Source organism: Taudactylus pleione, unplaced genomic scaffold, assembly GCF_031769625.1.
Source record: "Taudactylus pleione unplaced genomic scaffold, aTauple2 ptg000251l, whole genome shotgun sequence".
Classification (NCBI taxonomy): domain Eukaryota; kingdom Metazoa; phylum Chordata; class Amphibia; order Anura; family Myobatrachidae; genus Taudactylus; species Taudactylus pleione.
The window spans coordinates 8,848,184-8,868,449 of NW_028284653.1; the positions used below are offsets into that span (position 1 = coordinate 8,848,184).

The window sequence follows — 20,266 nt, forward strand, 5'->3', positions numbered from 1 at the left end:
TACTGTGTGAACCCCATGTGGGGAAACGGGGTGCAGCCCACCGCCCCGCCATGGTTGTCAATGTCTGAGCAAAGCACACCCATGGAGCCTCCTGCGAAGTGATTGGGACCACAGAAGGACCTGGAGGATAACATCTCACACATAATCCCTCTATAACCCTGTCCCCCTCACCTAGTCCTGCAGCACATGATTTGCATGACAGCAGGACTGGAGCGGGATCGTGCACATCATTCCCACCTTCAGACATAGCAATGAAAGAAGTGTACACTGTTTGTGACAAACCACACAATAAATGTAGATATTTAAATGTTAAGTAAAATAACCACCCTGACAACACCTGTAATTGTAAGGGCTCAGAAAAAGAAAAGGTATAGTTATATTGTCTGTCAGAATGAGTAGAAATACAGACAGACAGCGCTAGCATAAAGTCACATACATAGTTTTGGAGTTGCAACCCCTTTATCAGGTGTACATCAATCTATGTGGAGTGCACCTGATGAAGGGGTTGCAACCCCAAAACAGTTTAGTTATTCTAATAACATCAAGTATCAGAAATCACAATAAGTGTTAAATAAATATTAAGCTAAACAGTGCCAAGACAATCATTTCTACAACTGCTGTTACTTTGGAATCAAAGTTAAAAGGATCCCTAATTAGTTTGCTGACATTGCACTTCTAAGATAACAGCCAAACCAGGTGGTGCTCCTCTCCTTTTTACCAAAACATAAAATACATGCATGTAATTTAGTGCATAAGAAACAGGTGAAATGTCCCAAGTGTGCCAGTTATTACCACCAAACATACACTTAGGGGCCTATTTATCAAGCATATTCTTCCTATCCCTCTCTGGCGCAAACAGACACAGTGCTCAGGAACAAACGTGAAAGACTCCTCCAAAATGCCAGGGAAGTAACCTGAAGGGACAGTTGTTATCGCAACCGCTGTCCCTGCGAGTTTCACTTAGTACATAACATGGATATTTTCAATAAAAGTGAAAAGATCAGCCGCAAAACGGATACTTAATAATCGCGGCAGTTCAGAAATTAATACATAGGCCCCTTAATGTCTTATTACACAAGGAGTGAACATGTTACGTCATTTAATGGAATTGGTTCAGTGATAAGCCAAATATAGATTATATACTAATATTACAGGACAGTCACCCACCAGGTTGCTAGGTGGTGTGGCAGGTGTTGCCGTTTTCTCTTTCCGTTTTTCTGTACCCCCTCCCACTTTCTATGCCTTACGTACCTGCTGTTTTCTAATTTAGCCCGATATATAAGTCCAAGTTCGTCACAATATTACAGGCTGTGTGCCAAAGAGGGGATCATTCTGTCCTGAGTCACAGCTGGACTTGATGTTTTCAGGGGATGAGTGGGAACTGGTAGTGGGGTCTACTGGTTAGGAGTGGTGACAAGTAGTCAGTGAGAGTTGCGTGGAGGGAGGGACCGATGCAACCCCTGCAGCTCTCTACTGAATCAATCCTAGATTGACAGCCTTAGCTCATTATATAATCGATAACAAGCTTCTAATTGTGTTTGCATTTTCAAATTAGTACCAGTTTTCATGTGTAACACATGCAGAATAGAACTGCCCAAATATATACCATATTTTTGTAATCCTTGGTAAATAGCCAGTTTTAATAGAACAATCCAAACTTAAAGAGAAAGCATAATGGCCAATTTACAAAAAAGTTATATTATTAGGTCAAGTTTAGTATTAGTTTAAGATTTAACTCAACACAAGTGGATTTGATAATCGAAATCCTTGAACTACAGTAAAATTATGATTAATTTAAAAACAACAATACAACAGGTTTTGGAATAGTCAGGAAAAAGTGCTGACAACGCATTTTAATGTACAGTTTAAGTGCTCTAATTACGCATTAACTTTAATTTTTGTAAAATGTATGAAAGGACTAACCTGATAAACAGACATAATTGTGGTTTATTAACATGAATTAAAATGCCCAACCAGTGCTGCAATGTGACAGTATATTACCAAAAAATAAACTGTCATATACTGTACTACTTCAACAAGGATCATACAATAAAAAAAAAAAAAGAAACTATGTACATGTTTTATCAAATGAAGTGGAAGCTTTAAGCAATAAACAAGCAAATACAGTATTTACAAAACTTCTAAAGAAGTTGTTAAACAGAACTATACATTAAATTACAATTGTGTAAATAAGCAAGAAGGAGCAATGTAACATTAAAACTGGCTTTGTGTTATCTATATGTGCACATTGCACAGAAATAAAATTAAAATGTGTTAGTGCTCTTACCTGTGCATTTAAATCACATGTATAAAACATATTGAACTTGGACGAGTGACTTACATGTTATGCAGTTTAAACTATGCTGCATTAAAAACAGAACTGGAATGTTTATTAAAACTAAAAGACTCCATACTGGCTTAAAAGCTCAGTAGACATAAAATAAAATGAAAGCGCAACAGCAATTGAAATTTTACAAATTTTCATATACAGGCTTTAAAAAGTACCTTTATAAGGTACATATAAAATATACAGTTTATTTTACACTTTTAAAAATGTTTATGCACAGCAAAACCAAATCTAATGCCAGCCTGAGCCATGGTAATTGTTTTGGAAAGTTGGTGGCACCTGCGGTCTGTGAATATTTATTTGGCCAGGCACTGTTGAAGCCTGCTGTGGTCCTTGCACCCCATGGGGGAGACTTACAGACCCAGGGTGTGGACAGAACCCTGCAGGTGATGCAATACTGTTTGGTCCTTGCGGTTGAATATGAGGCCCCTGATTAGGAAGCGGGTGGTGTGGTCCTGGTGCAGATTGTTGTGATACAGGTCCAACTGTGTTATGAACTGGAGCTTGGGTTGAATATGACGCTACGCCTGGATGAGCCCCTGCAGGAAAAATTGCAGGTCCTTGGTGAGTCTGCAAGTGCAATCCTTGTGCTGATGCTGTGTGATGTCCAGAACCACCTAAAACATTAGTAGACTGAGGGGGAGGTGGTGGTGGAGGAGGAGGGGGCGGAGGAGCTGTATTTAAAACATGCTGGTGTTGAACCTGCAGGCCTTGATGTCCTGCTGTAACATGTTGAATGTGTGAGTGATGAGGACCTGGGCCAGGCGGTGGAGGGGGAGGAGGTGGTAAATGATGTCCTGTTGTCTGCGAATGAATAAGTGTGCCACTAGCAACTGGGACTGCATGAACTGGACCGGCCACATGTGACTGATGACATCCAGGGGGTGGTGGAGGTGGTGGCGGCGGCACACCTGAAGATGTACCCTGGAGGTGGACAGCAGCATTCTGAGAAGGCAAATAATGTCCCGAACTGACGTGATGTCCTTGAATTGCTGGTTGCCCGGTGGTTGTTGGGTGGCCCTGATTTGGACATGATGTAAACACAGTTTGCTGGGGTATACTTCCTTTGATTTGACTATAATTCTGAAAAGATGCAGATGGTTGCTGGTTTTGATAAAAGTTTGCTGTTGGCGGAGGAGGTGGGGGTGGTGGAGCAGAACCGTTTACATTCTGTTGATTAAATGAACTATAAACTGTTGAACATTGTCCTGTCTGTGCCTGGGAAAACAGCTGTCCCCCTGCTGGCTGTGGATTAGCAGTTTGAAGGTTTTGAGAAACAGGATAAAAGTTTACATGGTTTTCTCTTTGCGGTGTCCCCACCTGATGTGGTGGAGGATGATGAGGTCTATATGGAGAGCCTAGCTGTTGTGAATGGGGCTTTGGTGAAAGATAGCCATGCTGAATGGGTGTGTGTGGGGTAGAGGATTTAGGAGGTTGTTCCAGATGAGGGGATGAAGGGCAATGCAACTTTAAAGGTGTAGAAGGCAGCTTCTGTGAATGAGGTTGAGCAATATGAGTTTTGGAAAGTGACAGTGGTTTCTGTTGCAGCTCAGATTTATAGGGGCTTGCAGGTTCTGTCACAGACGTATTTATGATGGATTCTTGGGCAGGATCTGCTGTTAAGGAGGTTCTAGGTCCTGAAGAACAGGCCTGTAGAGAAACATGAGGAAGAATAAAAGTGATTTATTACAGTGTGGAATAAGTATATTTTTAGAAGTTGTTCCAGTGCAATACAAAAAAACAATAAGGAAAATAGGCAAGTACACCTATACATACATATATACAAAGGCCCGTATTCAATTAGAGGCGAAAAGTCGGAAAGGTTTCGCCTGTCCGACTTTCCGGCTCCTTCGCCTGTTTGAGGCGAAAACTTTTCGTGTGCGTCCCCGCTTTTCGCCCTAGTCAATTCCTAAATACGCGAAAACGGAAAGCGACGAATGCAGAACAGGCGGAAAGTACTGTCAGAAGTGGGGAAATCTATTCTGTACCCCCAAAAAAGATGCACTAACATAGGGAATCAATATAGATGTGTACTAATACCCCTAATAAAAGTGTTTTGGGTACTTAAGTAGTTTCAATAGCTTCTTATTAGTGTCTATGCAAAAGTGGTGAAGAATGTCTTAAAGCAGTATTTGTTGGTGAAAATAAGTAGTCCTGTCAAATTTGGGGTACTTGAAAATGGGTACAAGCATATTTTAATGTTTCTAAAGTAAACTTTAAAAAAATATAAAAAAACACACCTGCTACATGCACCTGCAATCCCAAAGACACCTGACCCATCCTTGCAGACCACCAAGAAGTCTAGTTTGCTAGTTTTATGCTATTCCCTCCACTTTTTCACCCCAAAAATGAACGTATTTTTTGGGGTGTTCTTTTTTTTTGACAGATTTGTCCTTTGGGGGACTGTGCCAAGGGTTCCTGACGAATCCATCAGTGCCGGCACCACTGATGGATTGATTAATGTGGAAAGCCGACACCACCTTAGGCAAGAAGGACGGGCAGGAACGCCGTACCGCTCGACCCTCATGAAAAACCAAGTTAGGAGACTTGCAAGAAAGGGCGCCCAATTCCGAAACTCTTCTAGCGGAAGCAAGCGCCAGCAACAAGACCAGTTTCCAGGTAATGAATTTTAAGTCCATTTCGGCCAAAGGTTCAAAGAGCATGGACTGAAGAACAAGGGCGGTTGTACACGACAATGTAGGCAGAACAAAGGGCGGTTGTACACGACAAACTCCTTGGAGAAAAGTCTGAATCTCGGGAAGCAGCGCCAGACGATGCAGAAAACCTGCTCCTTAAGGGAACCCCAACTAAAGCCCAGCATCCATTCCTATTTGTAGAAAAAGGCGGCGGCGTAGTAACTGGAAAGAAGTAGAGGAACCACACAGCTCACACCAGGACACAAGATTTTCAAATTCTATGGTAACGTGCCGAAGAGACCGGCTTATGAGCCCGAAGCACGGTCTGAATCGCCTTCCTCAGAATTCCCCAACTTATTAAAATGGAGGTTTCAACAGCCACGCCGTCAAACGTAGACAACGTAAATCGGGGTGAACGAAAAGGGCCCTGCTGTAGAAGGTTTGATCGAAGCGGAAGAGGCCAAGGATCGTCCTCCAGGAGGAAGAGAATATCAGAATACCAAGCTCGGCGAGGTCAATCTGGAGCCACCAGAATGGCTGCCGATTTGCTCTTGAGCACCCGTGGAATTAGAGGGAACGGAGGAAATAGGTACACCAGATCGTATGGCCAGAGTAGAGGGCAGAGCGTCCGCTCCTACTGCCTTGGGATCCCTTCTTGTCCTGTAGCAATACAGGAGGTACTTGGTGATGTTCATGGAGGCCATGAGATCTATCCGAGGTACGCCCCAACGGAACACCAGGTGCCGAAAGACTACGGGATGGAGAGCCCATTCCCCCGGATGATCCTGCTGACTGAGGTAGTCCGCTTTCCAGTTGTCTACTCCCGGAATGAAGACGGCTGAGAGGGCCGGGACGTTTATTTCTGACCATCTGAGAAAGTGTCTTGCCTCTCGCATTGCCATGCGGCTGCTAGTCCCCCCTTGGCGATTGATGTATGCCAACTAGATACGAACCGGTGTCCCCCGTAACAGAGGAGCTGCTGCAATGAGAGCGTAATAGACGACTCGCGGTTCTAGGACATTGATTGGCAAGAGAGACTCCTGGCGTGTCCAGCGTCCCTGAAACTGGTTGTTCAAGGACACTGACCCCACCAACGGAGACTGGCGTACGTGGTCAGCAGAACCCAGTTCCAAAATGCTGAATCAACGTCCTGCCAGTAGGTGATCCGTCTGAAGCCACCAAAGTAGGGAAATCAGAGATTGCAGAGACAAGGTTACCAGATTATGCATCAGCAGATGAAATCCGGACCATTGGGACGAAAGATTCAACTGGAACGTCCTGAAGTGAAACCTTCCAAACTGGATGGCTTTGATGCCACCATCTTCCCTAGGAGTCTGATGCAAAGGTGGACAGAAACACATTTGGGTTTGAGGACTAGACGTACTAAGTGCCTTGTCCAGATGAAGGAAAATTCGCAGTAACACTGTGTCCAGAATCATCCCCAGAAACTGAAGCCGTTGAGATGGTATCAACTGGGACTTCTGGAAATTGATGATCCAGCTGTGTTGAACGAGAAACTGGTGTCACGGCTACATGTTCCAGTAGATTTTCCCTCGACAATGCTTTGATTAGAAGGTCGTCCAAGTATGGGACAATGTTGTCTCCCAGGTGAAGACCCTGGGAGCCGACGATAGGCCAAACGGCAGGGCCTGAAACCGGTAATGGGAATCCAGAATCGCAAAGCGAAGAAATGCTTGATTCGGTTTCCAAATAATGATTTAAGATACGCATCCTTGATGTCTAAGGAGACCAGATATTCCACCTCTTTCAACACCACAAATCACTGATTGGAGGGATTCCATCTTCAATCTGTGATAATAAAGAAAAAGGTTTAAGGATTTTAGGTTCAAGATGGGTCAGATCGAACCACCTGGGGACTACGAAAAGATTTGAATAGAAACCCTGGTTCGTTTGGAGAGTCTGAACTGGAGTCAGGACCTCTGAGGCCAAAAGTCTGTCGATTACCTGCTGAAGGACAAGACGTTTTTCCGGATCGACAGGAAGACCTGTGGTGAAAATCCAAACTGGAGGAGGAAAGGCAAAGTCGATCTTGTAGCTTTGACTGACCAAACTGCAAACCCAGGAGTCCGAACACCTCTTGGCCCAGACCTCTGCAAACCCCAGAAGGCGAGCACTCACCTTGGAATCCCCCAGGTGGGACAGGAGCCTGTCATATAACAGGCTTGTCGGTAGGCCTGGGCTCAGGACGACGAGAGCTGGCAGCTTGGTGTCCTCTAGCATGACCTCCTCGGGGAGTGGATGAAGCACCCCTGGGTCTGCCCTGGTATTTTACGTTTGAGCGAAAGAAATGCCCTTTAAATGGCCAGCGTGGAAAGAGTGCTGAAGAAGGCAAAAAAAGGTGATTTTTCCACCAGCGGCTAGAGAGATCCATCTGCCTAGTTCGGGACCAAATAGGATGTCACTTGTAAACGAAAGCCCTTCAACTGCACGCTTGGATTCTGCATCCGCCTACCAGGAATGTAGCCACAGGGCTCGACGAGCAGCAACAGCAGAGGCCGAAATCGTAGAGCCTACCTGGCCTATATCATGCGAAGCTTCTCCCAGGTATACAGCAGATTCCTGGATATGTTCCGCTAGGGTGATTAGCTCCGATCTAGGAGCATTACATCGCAGACCCTCCGCTAGTTGCTCAGCCCACTTTTCTACCGCCTTGTTGATCCAAGAACCAACAAGGGCCGGTCTAAGTAGAGCTCCTGCAGCTACGTAGATGGTCTTGAGAGCGATTTCTATTTTGCGATCTGATCCATCCTTCAAGGTCGTAGCACCTGGTACCGGAAGGATAGTCTTCTTAGAAAGACCGAAGAGTCCACCTGCGGAGGAGTTTCACATCTACTCTGATTATCTAGAGAAAAGGGATACAAAGAAAACGGCGCGGAAGTTGAAACTTCTGATCTGGATGTTCCCAGGCAGCCGCATCTGTTCGTCTAATTTAAGGGAAACTGGAAAGGTAACAGTGGATTTAGGTTTCTTACCGAACAGGTCTGCATCCACTGATTCCCAAACTTCTGTATCTGACACCTGAAATACCTCATGAACTGCGAGGATCAAAGCCTCCACCCCTTGCGAGGATGATTCTGGTTCATTAGAGAAGACTTCCGTACCAGAGTCCTCCAGTGTCTCGCTTTCCTCCTCTTCCTGTGAATAATCATTTCCATCCGATTCTTCCTCAGATTGGAGAACCGCCGGCAAAGTTCATTTTCTGGGCTGCAGACGGACGCCGACGTGGTCTGGAAGAAGAACTCATCATATGTACCAAACGGTCTACCGAAAGGGATAAACCCTGTGCCCCCATTCAGTGGTTGCAATAGGGGGTTGGGAAGTACTGGTACCTACCCGAGCAGCTCCCCTTTCCCTTCTGGAGGCAGCTAACTCGGAAGTTAAATCCGCCATACCACCAGTAAAAGATTGCATCCTGGAAGCATATTCACACCCTGCGGAACAATAGAAGGTTGTGCTTCACACACTTCACATAGGATATTTCCCTCTGAGCATGTATGTGTGAATTTTTCCTTGCATTTAGAGCAAGCAAATACTTTTTGTGAAGTCTTCTCTGCTGCCTTAGCTGCCATTTTGTGAATACAGCCAGACACACACTGCACAAACACCAGGACAGAATAGACAGGGAGACAGGAATAGAAGTAGAGGAGCAGGCCACAGACAAGCTCCCACCTTATGGGGGCTTACAAACCCCTAATTTTGGACTGGCTCTCCAGAGACCGCGACAACACAGCAGAGCCTGTGGCACCAGCGTCCCTCCTATGTAAAATTGTGTCGCTCTTGTACAGAGCGCTCCAACAGCGAGGGAGAAGGCGGCGTTAGCTACTTTGCTATAATGTCCGCCCACATAAGCTCCGCCCTAGAGACGAGTCCCCGGCCGGAACTGATGGGAACTATACCAGACCTATAAGTCTCCCCACCAGTATCCTATCCCGGACCGTGGGGAGAAGCAGGGAGATAGACAAAGCCGCGGGATTACCACGCTGTACAAAAGCCGCCCGCTCTCCTTCCCTTTTATCGGGAGGAGAGCTGTCGCTATCTATCAGTGCAGGCACAAAGTTCCGCACTGAGAGCCCAGACTTAACACCGCTACTGCTAATCAGGAGCGGTTTGTTAAAATAAAATTCAATAGGGCTGGAGACAGCCCACAGTGCTCCGGCTTATCTTGGGAACATTTTAAAAACTGGGTCTGATGTGAAGGTGGGAAGGGTCAGTCACATCTTTAAAATTTTTTAAGGTGCCAGGCTCTTCTCGACCCACGTCTATACCCAGTGTTGTAACTCCAGTATCCCCTATTGGATGAATGTACAAATGCAGACCAAAGGAAATGATTACACCATGTTTTAGTGAAGGCATCAAGATGGTGACAACTGGAAAGGGAGTTAAATTCTCTGCTTGTGAAATGAACTGCAAAATGTGGATTATGCAACTTGCAGAAGCTTACTGCTGCTGCTAAAGCCTGTTTTTGCACATCCTCTGAGATGGTTGTCGATCAGCAATTACTTTCAATGAAAACAATGATTCACACATCATCAATATAAAAAATTAGATTAAATTAGATTAGAAGAATGAAGGTAGTTATTATGCCTCCTTTCACTTAAGGCCAATTCGAACTTAAATGGGGCATCATAAACTAGAAGTTTAACAGAAACAAAAGATAAAATACAGGTGGTGTGGTATAAAAGCAATGTAAGGTATGACGCTGAGGTCTTTACTTTTGTTAGCATGAACACAGACTGCAAATTCTCGACTAGAGATATGCACTTCGGTGAAATAGTGGCGAGCACTTGTGTATGAACTTCACGTTTGCAAAGGACTCTCACTATAATGGTGGTGCCAATGATGGGCGCTTACCACATTCTGTTGTTTGGAAGGACTCCTACAATTCTTCTGGCATGTATCTGGAGACTGGCTTTCTTTGACAGTAACACATTCTCCATTCTCTGGCTCTCCATCTAGGAGGGGGAATACAATCAATCAGACAAACTGGCATGCAAATGTAGCTAGTTGTTCCCTAAGTAACAGAAGTCACAACTAGCAAGTATGACAACTCTGTTACTAGGATATATGGTGTATGTCAAGGACCTTTGGTTTATCAGGCTTATTCCCTATTTCTGTTCATTGGCAGTGCTCTAAGAATGATGTTACTAAATGACACAAAAAAAGTAAAATCACACACTTATGTTGTTTATTCCAGTGAGTGCCATTGAATGTACATGTCAGTATAGAACCATGAACTAGCCCCGATTACTCTTCTTTCATTTTAATCTGCTTAAACAGAGCAGTTTTGCAATAGATTTTTAAACATGCTTTATTATCAGCTATTACAGGATATGATTTTGAAAAGCAGTTTTCAAATGACAATGACATGAATTAGTGTTAGCAATATTGAATTTCACTATAGAAACTAAACCTGCAGGGAAGGAGTGTAGAGAACAATACTGGGCAATACAGGATATCACCTGCTTGCTGAAGAGCTACAGAGTGAAGTATTCTGAATAGGACAATATAGAATCGCTCACCACCCTCTTTATCCTTCCTGTGGTCGCTTAGTAGCAAGGCTCTGTGATAGCTCCTCTCTCTGACTTGTTCCACAGAGGTTGAAGAAGTCCTACAATAAATATCAAACGCCACGTTATTTAAAAAAGTAATTTAAAATAGATGCTGTGAAATACATGGATATTTTATTTCCCTTCACCACTGGGATGCAGGACAACATGAGAACTGAACTTGGCTACATTATTTGGTTCCAATTGTAAGAAAGGAGAGATTCTGAGATGAAAATGCAACTCGTGCAAACATATACTTAATGGTAGAGATAAGCAGACCAGGTATAAAAAAAATAAAGAGTGGGATTTACAGCAATGACATAACGGGGATCCAAGAAATTGATTTGATAAGATTAAAACACAGCCCCCACCAAATGCTAAACACCTAAGAAGTGGCATCTGCTCATGTGAGATTTGTTCCCAATTACAAGGGAGCCACCATCAATACAATAGATATCTAGATATCTACATGTCAATCTGGAAGTCTGCAGAATGTCTTGCAAGTAACACTGGGAAGCCATGTCTACACAGCACATGTAACAAAGACATTTACAATACGCAGATGTAGAGCCATTTCATGAGGTATATCACTAACTCTTGAGATGTCTGCTAAATACAACAGAAAATCATTGGTGAAAATAGCATTTAGTAAAACTCTAGTTTTACTTTATGTAAGCAATACATAGTAATCTCTGGTAAATCTCATGAAAAATAAAATGGTGTGCTATATATATAGGACTATCTAAGATAAAATGGTAATATAATAGGATGATCATCCACATAATGTGCAGTAATTCCTCTGAATTGGATAATTGCTGCCAATGTTATTTGTTGTACCCAGGCAAAGAGGATTTTTAGTACTTAAGGGGCCAAACCATTAGCATATGTATTTCTGAGCAATGAAAAGACAAAAGATATCCCTTGAAAATTCCGGTGGCTGTGCTGAACGATATTTGTCATGTACATGACAGATTTTGGCAAACGACGAATGATGAACAATATCGCATGACATCATTCAGGGAGTGGATTTTTTTTCTCTGTAGCTGCTGCTAATATCTTTTGTCGTTCACCGCATATAAACTGCACGATATTGCTAATATCGTACAGCAATATACTATAATTGACCAACATTTTGGAGAGATGATAGATGCGATTTATCGGCCGCGGGAGTGCACATCTGTCATCGTTCAGGGCCTATCCTTTAGCAGATATAATGAACGATTGAATGATATATCGTTCATTTTATCTGCTAATGGATAGGCCTCTTTACTGTTGGATTCAGAGTAACTGTTCTATTTGGTGGACACTGCTAACCTTGGGGTGTAAGAGGCACTATTGTTAAGAATAGGTACTTATTGTAAAACAAAGAACTTGTTTGCAATCTCTTCCTCCTCCCACCAAATTGGAGCTCAGTTTGTAGACTAACAAAGCACTTTTAAATAGAACAGAGTGAAAAAGGGGGTTGGAACGCAGGGTCAGTGTATTTAACATTTTCAGGGATACTACTAACCTTGGGGATCTTCCATAGCTGCCGTTGACAGAGGCAACACTCAGACGAAAAAATACTTTCCACTAAAAGCTGGTACATTTAGATACAAAAAACACTAAACCCGTAAAATGTGTTTAAATTATGGACTCAGGAGCAGGTGGCTGCCTGGCACAACTGTTCTACTGGGCCCCAATCTGGATTGCCCACAAATGCTCACAGATCTGGTAAAGTGAGACAAGACACAACCTACTCTGGCCCAGTGGACCTAAGAGTGGTAATTATCAGTCCAGTGCGATCCTCACTTTCTTTCTTTTACAAGACAAAACTATCAGTAACTTCTGAGGCTTTTCAGATTGTCCGATTGTAGCCGTAATCCATCTTGCCACTGTCAGTCACCCATCCTGTTGTGTGTTTCCTACAGGACCAGTAGACTGTGGATCTATGTAAATCATCTTACTTGTGTAAAATAAAGAAAGATCTAACCACATACAAGAGGTAGAGAGATTCTCCACTTCCTATGTTCCAGAGCATAGAGCACATTAACCAGGTTCAGATGGAATTTTGACACCACTTTTGGCTGAAACAAAGGCTTGGTGCACAGGACAGCTCTGTCCTCAGGAAAAATTATAAAAGATGATCTGCATTAGACGGCAACCAATTCAGACACCCTTCATGAAAAGGTAATAGCTTTCAGATTATGTACTTTTAGTCAAATTCAAGCCTCTCTAATGGCGAGATGGTTAGCGCAACTGAGCAACTCTGAGAAATGTAGCGTATTAACTTTTTCTTTACATTTTATGTCTTATTCACACTGCAGACACAGCGAAACACTGTAATTGTACTATAGATGCAGGGCTTCGACTTTAATCTCACAGAAATAAGTTTTCAAACTGAAGTTGCAGATGAAGCTCAACGGAACTTGGCGTGAGAAAAAGCCGCAGCTGCTTCATCATAGCACTTTGTGTACAGATTCAGACAAATTTGCACACAGATGTACAAATGTCAAACATCAAATTGATCAGTGTAATTTAGCAAAAGTAGTTTGGTCACTTCCAGTTTTATTTAGGAGAATAAGACGCACAATTTGAGCGAGAAAGACTCTCGGCTCAGCCAAGTCGCCCGGGGCCAGGCAAGCCAAAAGGGGCTGTCTGGTGTTACTGAAAACACATTGTATATTAGGTATCCACAACCTATGGTAGCTTTTTATGAAGACAGGTTTCCTGACCCTGAGATAATTTAGTGCAATATTGTAACTTGTTTATAGGTAGCTTTGCCTCATCGAGGAACCAAAGAACTACAGGCTAAGGATCAACACTACCACTCCCCATTCCCTTCAGACTGGTACCTGGCATCACAATTGTCCTATTGCAGCTCTTCAGCCACCACATAAGAGACTGATGCATCAATGGGGACAAATTGAAAAACCAAGAAGATTGGACCATAACCACCTGGTCAATATTTGGAAAGTCTGAGAGTGCAAGTGAAAGACAGCACCGGTTCGAAATAGAATTCCATTTGCTTCATGCAATATAGGTCTGATGCCTGTCTCCAGGATATCAAAGCTTTCATCTGTTTAAGAATGGCTCAAACCTTCTCTTCTGTTAGAAAGACTCTGCTTTGTCTCCTCCTCAACACCAAATGTCAAACAGGATTTTGGTACTTACCGATAAATCCCTTTCTCCGATTCCATAGGGGACACTGGAGACTTCATGACAGTGGGTTAAGTGGGAGCGGGCATTTAAAATTTTAGAAGTGTGACTAGCTCCTCCCCCTCTATACCCCCCTACAAGCACAGTCTTAGAAAACTGTGCCGAGTAGAGCTGGAAAAAACAAACTGAAGAGGAGGTGAAGCAAGTACACAACAAGGAAAGTTTGAAATAACAATAGCGCAAACAAAACAAACAGTCATAACCTATAATGACTACAACCATGGCAAGAAGGAACAGCGCAGCGTGGGCGTCCAGTGTCCCCTATGGAATTGGAGAAAAAAATTTGCCGGTAAGTACTAAAATCTTGTTTTCTCCTTCATCCACTAGGGGACAATGGAGGATTCATGACAGTGGGGACGTCCCAGAGCTCCCACCATGGACAGTAGATTGCTGAGAACTCTGCAAACCAGCACGGCCACACTGCGCTGCAGAGGCAGCAAACATGTAAAATCTGAAATAACGGATAAAAGGTATGCCAGACCAAATGGCCACTCGGCAAAGCAACTCCATAGAAACCCAGCGAGCAGCCGCCCACGAGGACCCCAAATGTGCGAGGGGAATGTGCTGTAATAGAAAAAGGAGACTTCTTGGAGGAGGCCACATATGCCTGACTGATGGTCAGACGAATCCAGCGCGCAAACATCTGTTTGGAAGCTGGCCAACCCGGACGAGCAGCGTCATAAGACAAACACAGCGTCTGTTTTACGTATAGCTGCAGTCCTTTTCACATAGATCCGAAGAGCTCCGACGACATCCATGGATCTTGAAGTTGGTGAATCCCGTGGAAGAACTGATACCACAATAGGTTGATTGGTGTGGAAAGCCGAAACCACTTTGGGAAGGAATTCCATTCTCGTACAGAGTTCCGCCCTATCCGAATGATATATCAAGTATGGAGAACGACAGGATAGAGCCCCAAGCTCCGACACCCGTCTGGCTGAGGCCAGTGCGAGTAGAAGTACCACCTTCAATGAAAGCATTTAAACGCCACAGTCTCCAAAGGTTCAAACAGAGATGACTAAGAAGGAAAGGACCAGATCTCGATCCATTGGAGCCGTAGGAGGCACAAATGGTGGTTGTAACAGTATAACTCCTTGCAAAAAGGTCTGAACATCCGGAAACAAGGCCAGTTTCTCTGGAAAAATACACACAGTGGTGAAATTTGAACTTTCAGAGAACCCAGACGTAGTCCGGCCGAGAAGCCTGCTTGCAGAAAATTAGTCTGGCTAATATAAAATCTGTAGGAGGCGACTCTCGCCGTTCACAGCATGATCATAAGCCTTCCAAATACAGTGGTAATATTTCAAAGTAACTTCTTTCCGGGCTCGAAGCATAGTAGGGATTAGCCTGGATAGGATTCCTTTTCGTCGTAATATGGCCCTTTCAACAGCCAAACGTAGCTGCCTTAAGTCTGGATAGACTAAAGGACCCTGTTGTAAGAGATCTTCTCTCAGAGGTAGGGGGCATGGATCGTCGATCAGCAGAAGGCGGAGGTTGGAATATCAAGCTCTGCCAGGCTAATCCGGAGCCACCAAGAGAACTTTGGACCTCTCCCTTTTGACGATGTTGAAGGACCGTGCTCACCATCTCCTGAATAGAGGCTGCCTTTTCCAGAGGAAGGAAAACCCGCTAACATAGTGTGTCCAGGATCATTCCTAGAAACTGGAGTCTCTGTGTCGGTTGCAAATGAGACTTGGGAAAGTTCAGGATCCACCCGTGACGTATGAGGAGCTTGTAAGTCACTGCGATGTTCTACAGTAATTTCTCTCTAGAATGAGCCTTCAAAAGGAGATCGTCCAGGTAAGGGATAATTGTGATCCCTTGTTTCCAAAGGAAACCCATCATCACCGCCATGACCGTTGTGAATACCCTGGGGGCTGATAAGCCGAAAGGTAAGGCCTGAAACTGGAAATGTGAGTTCCGAATGGCGAATCTTAAATGCGAAGGAAGTCGTGAATGTGAAGGTAGTCTTCCTTGATATCTAGAGATACCATGAATTCGCCTTCCTTCAGCCCCGCAATAACTGAATCAAGGGACTCCATCTTGAAAATCTTCAGATAGGGATTGAGATCCTTCAAGTTCAGAATAGGTCTGACCGAGCAGACCGGCTTCGGAACCACGAACAAACTGGAGTAGAAACCCTGTCCGGTCTGATGCCTGGGAACATGGACCAAAACCCGCGCGGATAGAAGTTTGTCAATCGCTTCTTGTAAGATGACCCTCCATCGGTGAAAAACCGATGGAGAGGTTGAAACTGAAAATCGAGCTTGTATTCCTGGGTGAGGGGGTCCCGAACCCAAGCGTCTGTACAAGATTCCATCCATACTTCTCTGAAGTCCTGAAGACTCGCTCCCTCCCTGGGGTCTCCCAGGTGAGAGGGAAGCCTGTCATGCACTGGGTTTGGTAGTTGACTTACTCTCCTGTTAAGCAGATGTTGTTGCAGATCTGCCACGACGTCTGGAACCAGGAACCAGGGGAAGTAGTAGGTCCTCCTCTGGATTGACCACGGAAACGTCCAGGGGTACGAAAGGAACGAAATTAGGGTCCCGAGTAGGGCCTTCTAGGAGGAAGAGCAGCCTACGGAAAATAAGTGGATTTACCCCTAGTAGCCTGAGAAATCCACTTATCAAGTTCCGCCCCAAATAAGACACTTCCTGTGAAGGGAAGAGCTTCCACAGCTTTTTTAGTTTCCGTGTCCGCCTGCCATTGACTAAGTCAAAGCGCCCTGCGTGCTGAAACCGCCAGAGCTGAAGTTCTGGAGGTGAGATTACAAACATCCTTGGACGCATCTTCAAGGTAGGCTGCAGCTTCTCCTATATGTTCTGCTAAAGGAATAAGTTCCTCCACTGGGAGCTAGTCTCTCATCCCATCAGCTAACCATTTTGCCCAAACCTCAATAGCTTGGTTAGTCCAGCAGCTTACAATCGCAGAAAGCAAAGTCACACCCACAGCTGTATAAATGGACTTGAGAGAATTCTCGTATCTTCTGTCCGATGTCTCTTTCAAAGACGTGGCACCAGGGACCGGAAGAATAGTCTTTTTAGACAGAGACCGAAGGATCTACCGTAGGAGTCTCACAAGATTTTCTACTATCTGCAGGAAAAGCATAGGAAGATAACCACTGCTGGGACATCTGAAATTTTTTATCCGGATATTCCCAAGCTGAAACCAGAAGAGAATCTAGTTCTTCTGAAATAGGAAAAGTAGCCTGCCTTTGCTTAATTAAAAAGAAAGAATGTTGTGCAGGACCATTTTCCTCATCCTCTATCTGCAATACTTGTCGTATTGCAGAAATTAATCCTTCTTTGCCCTGGGACACACCCATGCCAGTTCTTCTATAGTAGCTGACCCGGAAACTTCTTTCTGAGAAGCCTCCGGCTCTAACAAGTAGCTAATGGAGAATAAAGTAGTTACTGTCTGCCTAAATGCTCTCCTAACAAGCCTAAACCCCACTGTGCACTTACAGGACAGGTCTGGCTCTCAGTCTCAGCATCGGCAGTATACAGTGTCCTCCGTGTAATGGCCGCCAGTACACTTCAGAGCACTGGAACCGCTGGGGGGAAAGAAGCAGGACTCCGTAGTTAGGCTCTGCCCCCTGCTATGGCACTCAACTTCAAAGTAGTAAGCGCGCTGTGTGAGGGAGACCCCACACAGCTGCTACTGTATGCCGCGTGTAGTCAGGGACCCCAGGTGAACTGCAAGCAGCTGCAAATGGGTCTCTCGACAGCTTCCAACGGAGAAGACAGGCAGGGGCAGATGCTGCCCATCATTCCTCATTAGCAGCAGCGCTACTATAAAACTATAGAAACCTGTAGGAGAATTAGGTAACACTACCAGCTCCTCTCAGGCACAATCTAAGGTGCCCACACACATACCGACTTTTCATCCAATTTGGCAGATTTCGACGAATCGTGACGACCGATCATGTAAAAAATGGCCAAATCGTGAGTTTCTACTCTTGATCACGATGCGCGTCCCCGCTCGTCGTGCCTCGCATCTTCAGATCTGTCGTGCTGTAGAGCAAATTAGCCAATCTGGGATACAATGCACTGGCTGCAAGATAGATCTTAAGTCAGATTGGACATTTTTAACTCCAAATCGTGACCACGACTGCCTGGGGAGAGTTCAGGGGAAATCGTGTACATCGACTGATTGGGAGCAAGTCGGTATGTGTGTGGGCACCATTAGACTGGGCGTGTAGGGGGGTATAGAGGGGGAGGAGCTTGTCACAATTCTAAAATTTAAAGTGCCAGCTCCGGACTTAGCACACGTCTATACCCCACTGTCATGAAGCCTCCAGTGTCCTCTAGTGGATGAAGGGGAAATCAATTCTGGGCTTAGGAGAGCAGAACCAAATGGCAAAGCTTCCAGAGCCCTTCTTAATACCAAAGGTGACTCCCAGGACAGAAGCTACAGTGCGATCACTCTGCTTAGGTCACATCTCTACTATTTTATTGAACCAAGCAGCCATTAAAACGGGTCAGTACTCAATGAACTTAAACAAGGTAGTTCACGACACAGTGGTAGTAACAATATAGCGCTCAACTATAACAGAAAAAAAAAAAAAACAGCACAGACAAACCCAATCAGGTGCTGTATAAATTTGTATAAACAAGTTCCAATACAGCTATTTGCAGAGATGCAAAATGATTCCAATAGTCGGAGCAAGCGCCCACACTACTGAGGAATGGCCACCTGGGATTTATGGCAATGCCCCTCAAACAAAGTTCTCAGAGGAAAAAAACAGGTGTGGCAATCCACCAGCACAAACAAAGACCTGTATCAATTAGAGTTCATAAGAAAAAAATCACATTCCTTATGGAGTAATGTATCAAGAGTCCATCCTGTTCATCACACACTGTGTGTCAAGGTGTATCCTTGTGTATTCTCCTTTTTACTGTGTCTGTTCCAATATCACAGATGTTCTCACAATGGATGATATGGAGGATGAAACACATAAGATATATATAGTGTAACACCATTTAATACAAAATAAAACAAATACATACAGTGATGGTTAAAATAACAAACAGGAAAAACTTGTGGTATGATGGAAGAAATCCTCTAGGAGTCCTGGGAACACCCTTCTGGATATGCGCTGTCTCTGCTGGCGAAAATGCTTATGTCCATCGTGTCGACCCTTACTGGGGTCAGTAATTCACTGACTTTGCCTTGATACAGACCCCAGGAGGGGTCGAAATGCGTCGGCTTACACGTGGTGCTCCCTCCCGATGGACATAAGGATTTTCTCCAGCAGAGACGGCGCATATCCAGAAGGGTGTTCCCAGGACTCCTAGAGGATCTCTTCCATCATACGCTTAACAGAAGTGACACCATCCAGTTCTGAAAGCCCTGCTGGTAATAGCCTTTTATTCATTAGAACTCTGGGTGGTTGCATACCACAAGTTTTTCCTGTTTGTTATTTTAACCATCACTATCATTTTGTATTTGTTTTAGTTTGTATTAAATGGTGTTACACTATATATTTCTATATAGTTTTGTCAACAAGTTCAATTTCTTCATGTTGGTTGACAGCCCGCTTGTCTTTTACAATTTATGCTTCAGCTGCATTCTCTCTAATGTCACTTGAAGCATTGGAATTATATATGAACCACTGTAGGGTCAGTTCACCAGTGTATATTCCATAATTTCACTTATTACAAGACAATAACCAAGAATTCGTTTTTCTTCTAACATTAATACTATTTTCTGAGTTCTCTCCAAAAAGGCAAGCAATTGTAGCTATGAATATTTACATTCATTTGTATTTCTGCATTTAGCATTTAATTACAAGTGGGAAAACGCAGCTCTAGATAGTGTGACTGACAATACCATAGAAAGAAAGGTTAAAGTGCCCTAAACACTATGTTGTTGTAGCTAGTATAATAAATAAAATTACAATGAAACAAAACCAAATAATTCATTTATCAAGCGAATGTTCATGTAGGGAATTTTTCTGTCTCTTGATAACAAGAGATATGGTAAGAACTTACCTTTGTTATCTCTGTTTCTACGAAGTCCATAGGGTCCACAGGGTTGACCTTGGGGTATAGCTGGATCTGGATCCACGGGCACCACGCAGTTAAAGCTTTGCTGCTCCCAGGATGCACTTGGGTCCGTCCTCCTCTATACCCCGCCCCGGCCACAGGCACCTCAGTTGGTAAGCAGCTAAGGCCGGAGGAGACTAAACAGAGAGAAGGAAGACTGGAACACACAAGAAACCATACTCACAGAAATGGGAGACGGAAAACCGGTGACCAGCCACACAGCCCATTTGAAGCCAGGTGCGTCAGGGCGGGCGCCCTGTGGACCCTATGGACTTCGTAGAAACAGAGATAACAAAGGTAAGTTCTTACCATATCTCTTGTTTTCTACTTCAGGGTCCATAGGGGGTCCACAGGGTTGACCTTGGGGATGTCCCAAAGCAGTTCAACTAAGGGCGGGGACGCTCCTGTGCTGAAAGGAGTACCGGGCGCCCAAAGGATGCATCCTGAGAGGCGAAGGTGTCAAACGCATAA

At 44.2% G+C, this 20,266-nt stretch overlaps 1 protein-coding gene across 7 annotated transcripts in view; it reads right to left on the reverse strand.

The window, feature by feature from the left end:
- Positions 1-1,929: 1,929 nt before the first annotated feature.
- Positions 1,930-20,266, reverse strand: part of KMT2E (lysine methyltransferase 2E (inactive)) — a 134,746-nt gene continuing 116,409 nt past the window's right edge. For all 7 annotated transcript variants that reach the window (XM_088480238.1, XM_088480234.1, XM_088480236.1 and 4 more), the window contains 3 exons: positions 10,524-10,612; positions 9,856-9,956; positions 1,930-3,997 (listed from right to left, as the gene is read on the reverse strand). In XM_088480238.1, coding sequence (XP_088336364.1) covers positions 2,579-3,997; positions 9,856-9,956; positions 10,524-10,612 — 1,609 coding nt within the window. In that variant the 3' untranslated portion in view covers positions 1,930-2,578. The remainder of the gene's footprint in view (positions 3,998-9,855; positions 9,957-10,523; positions 10,613-20,266) is intronic.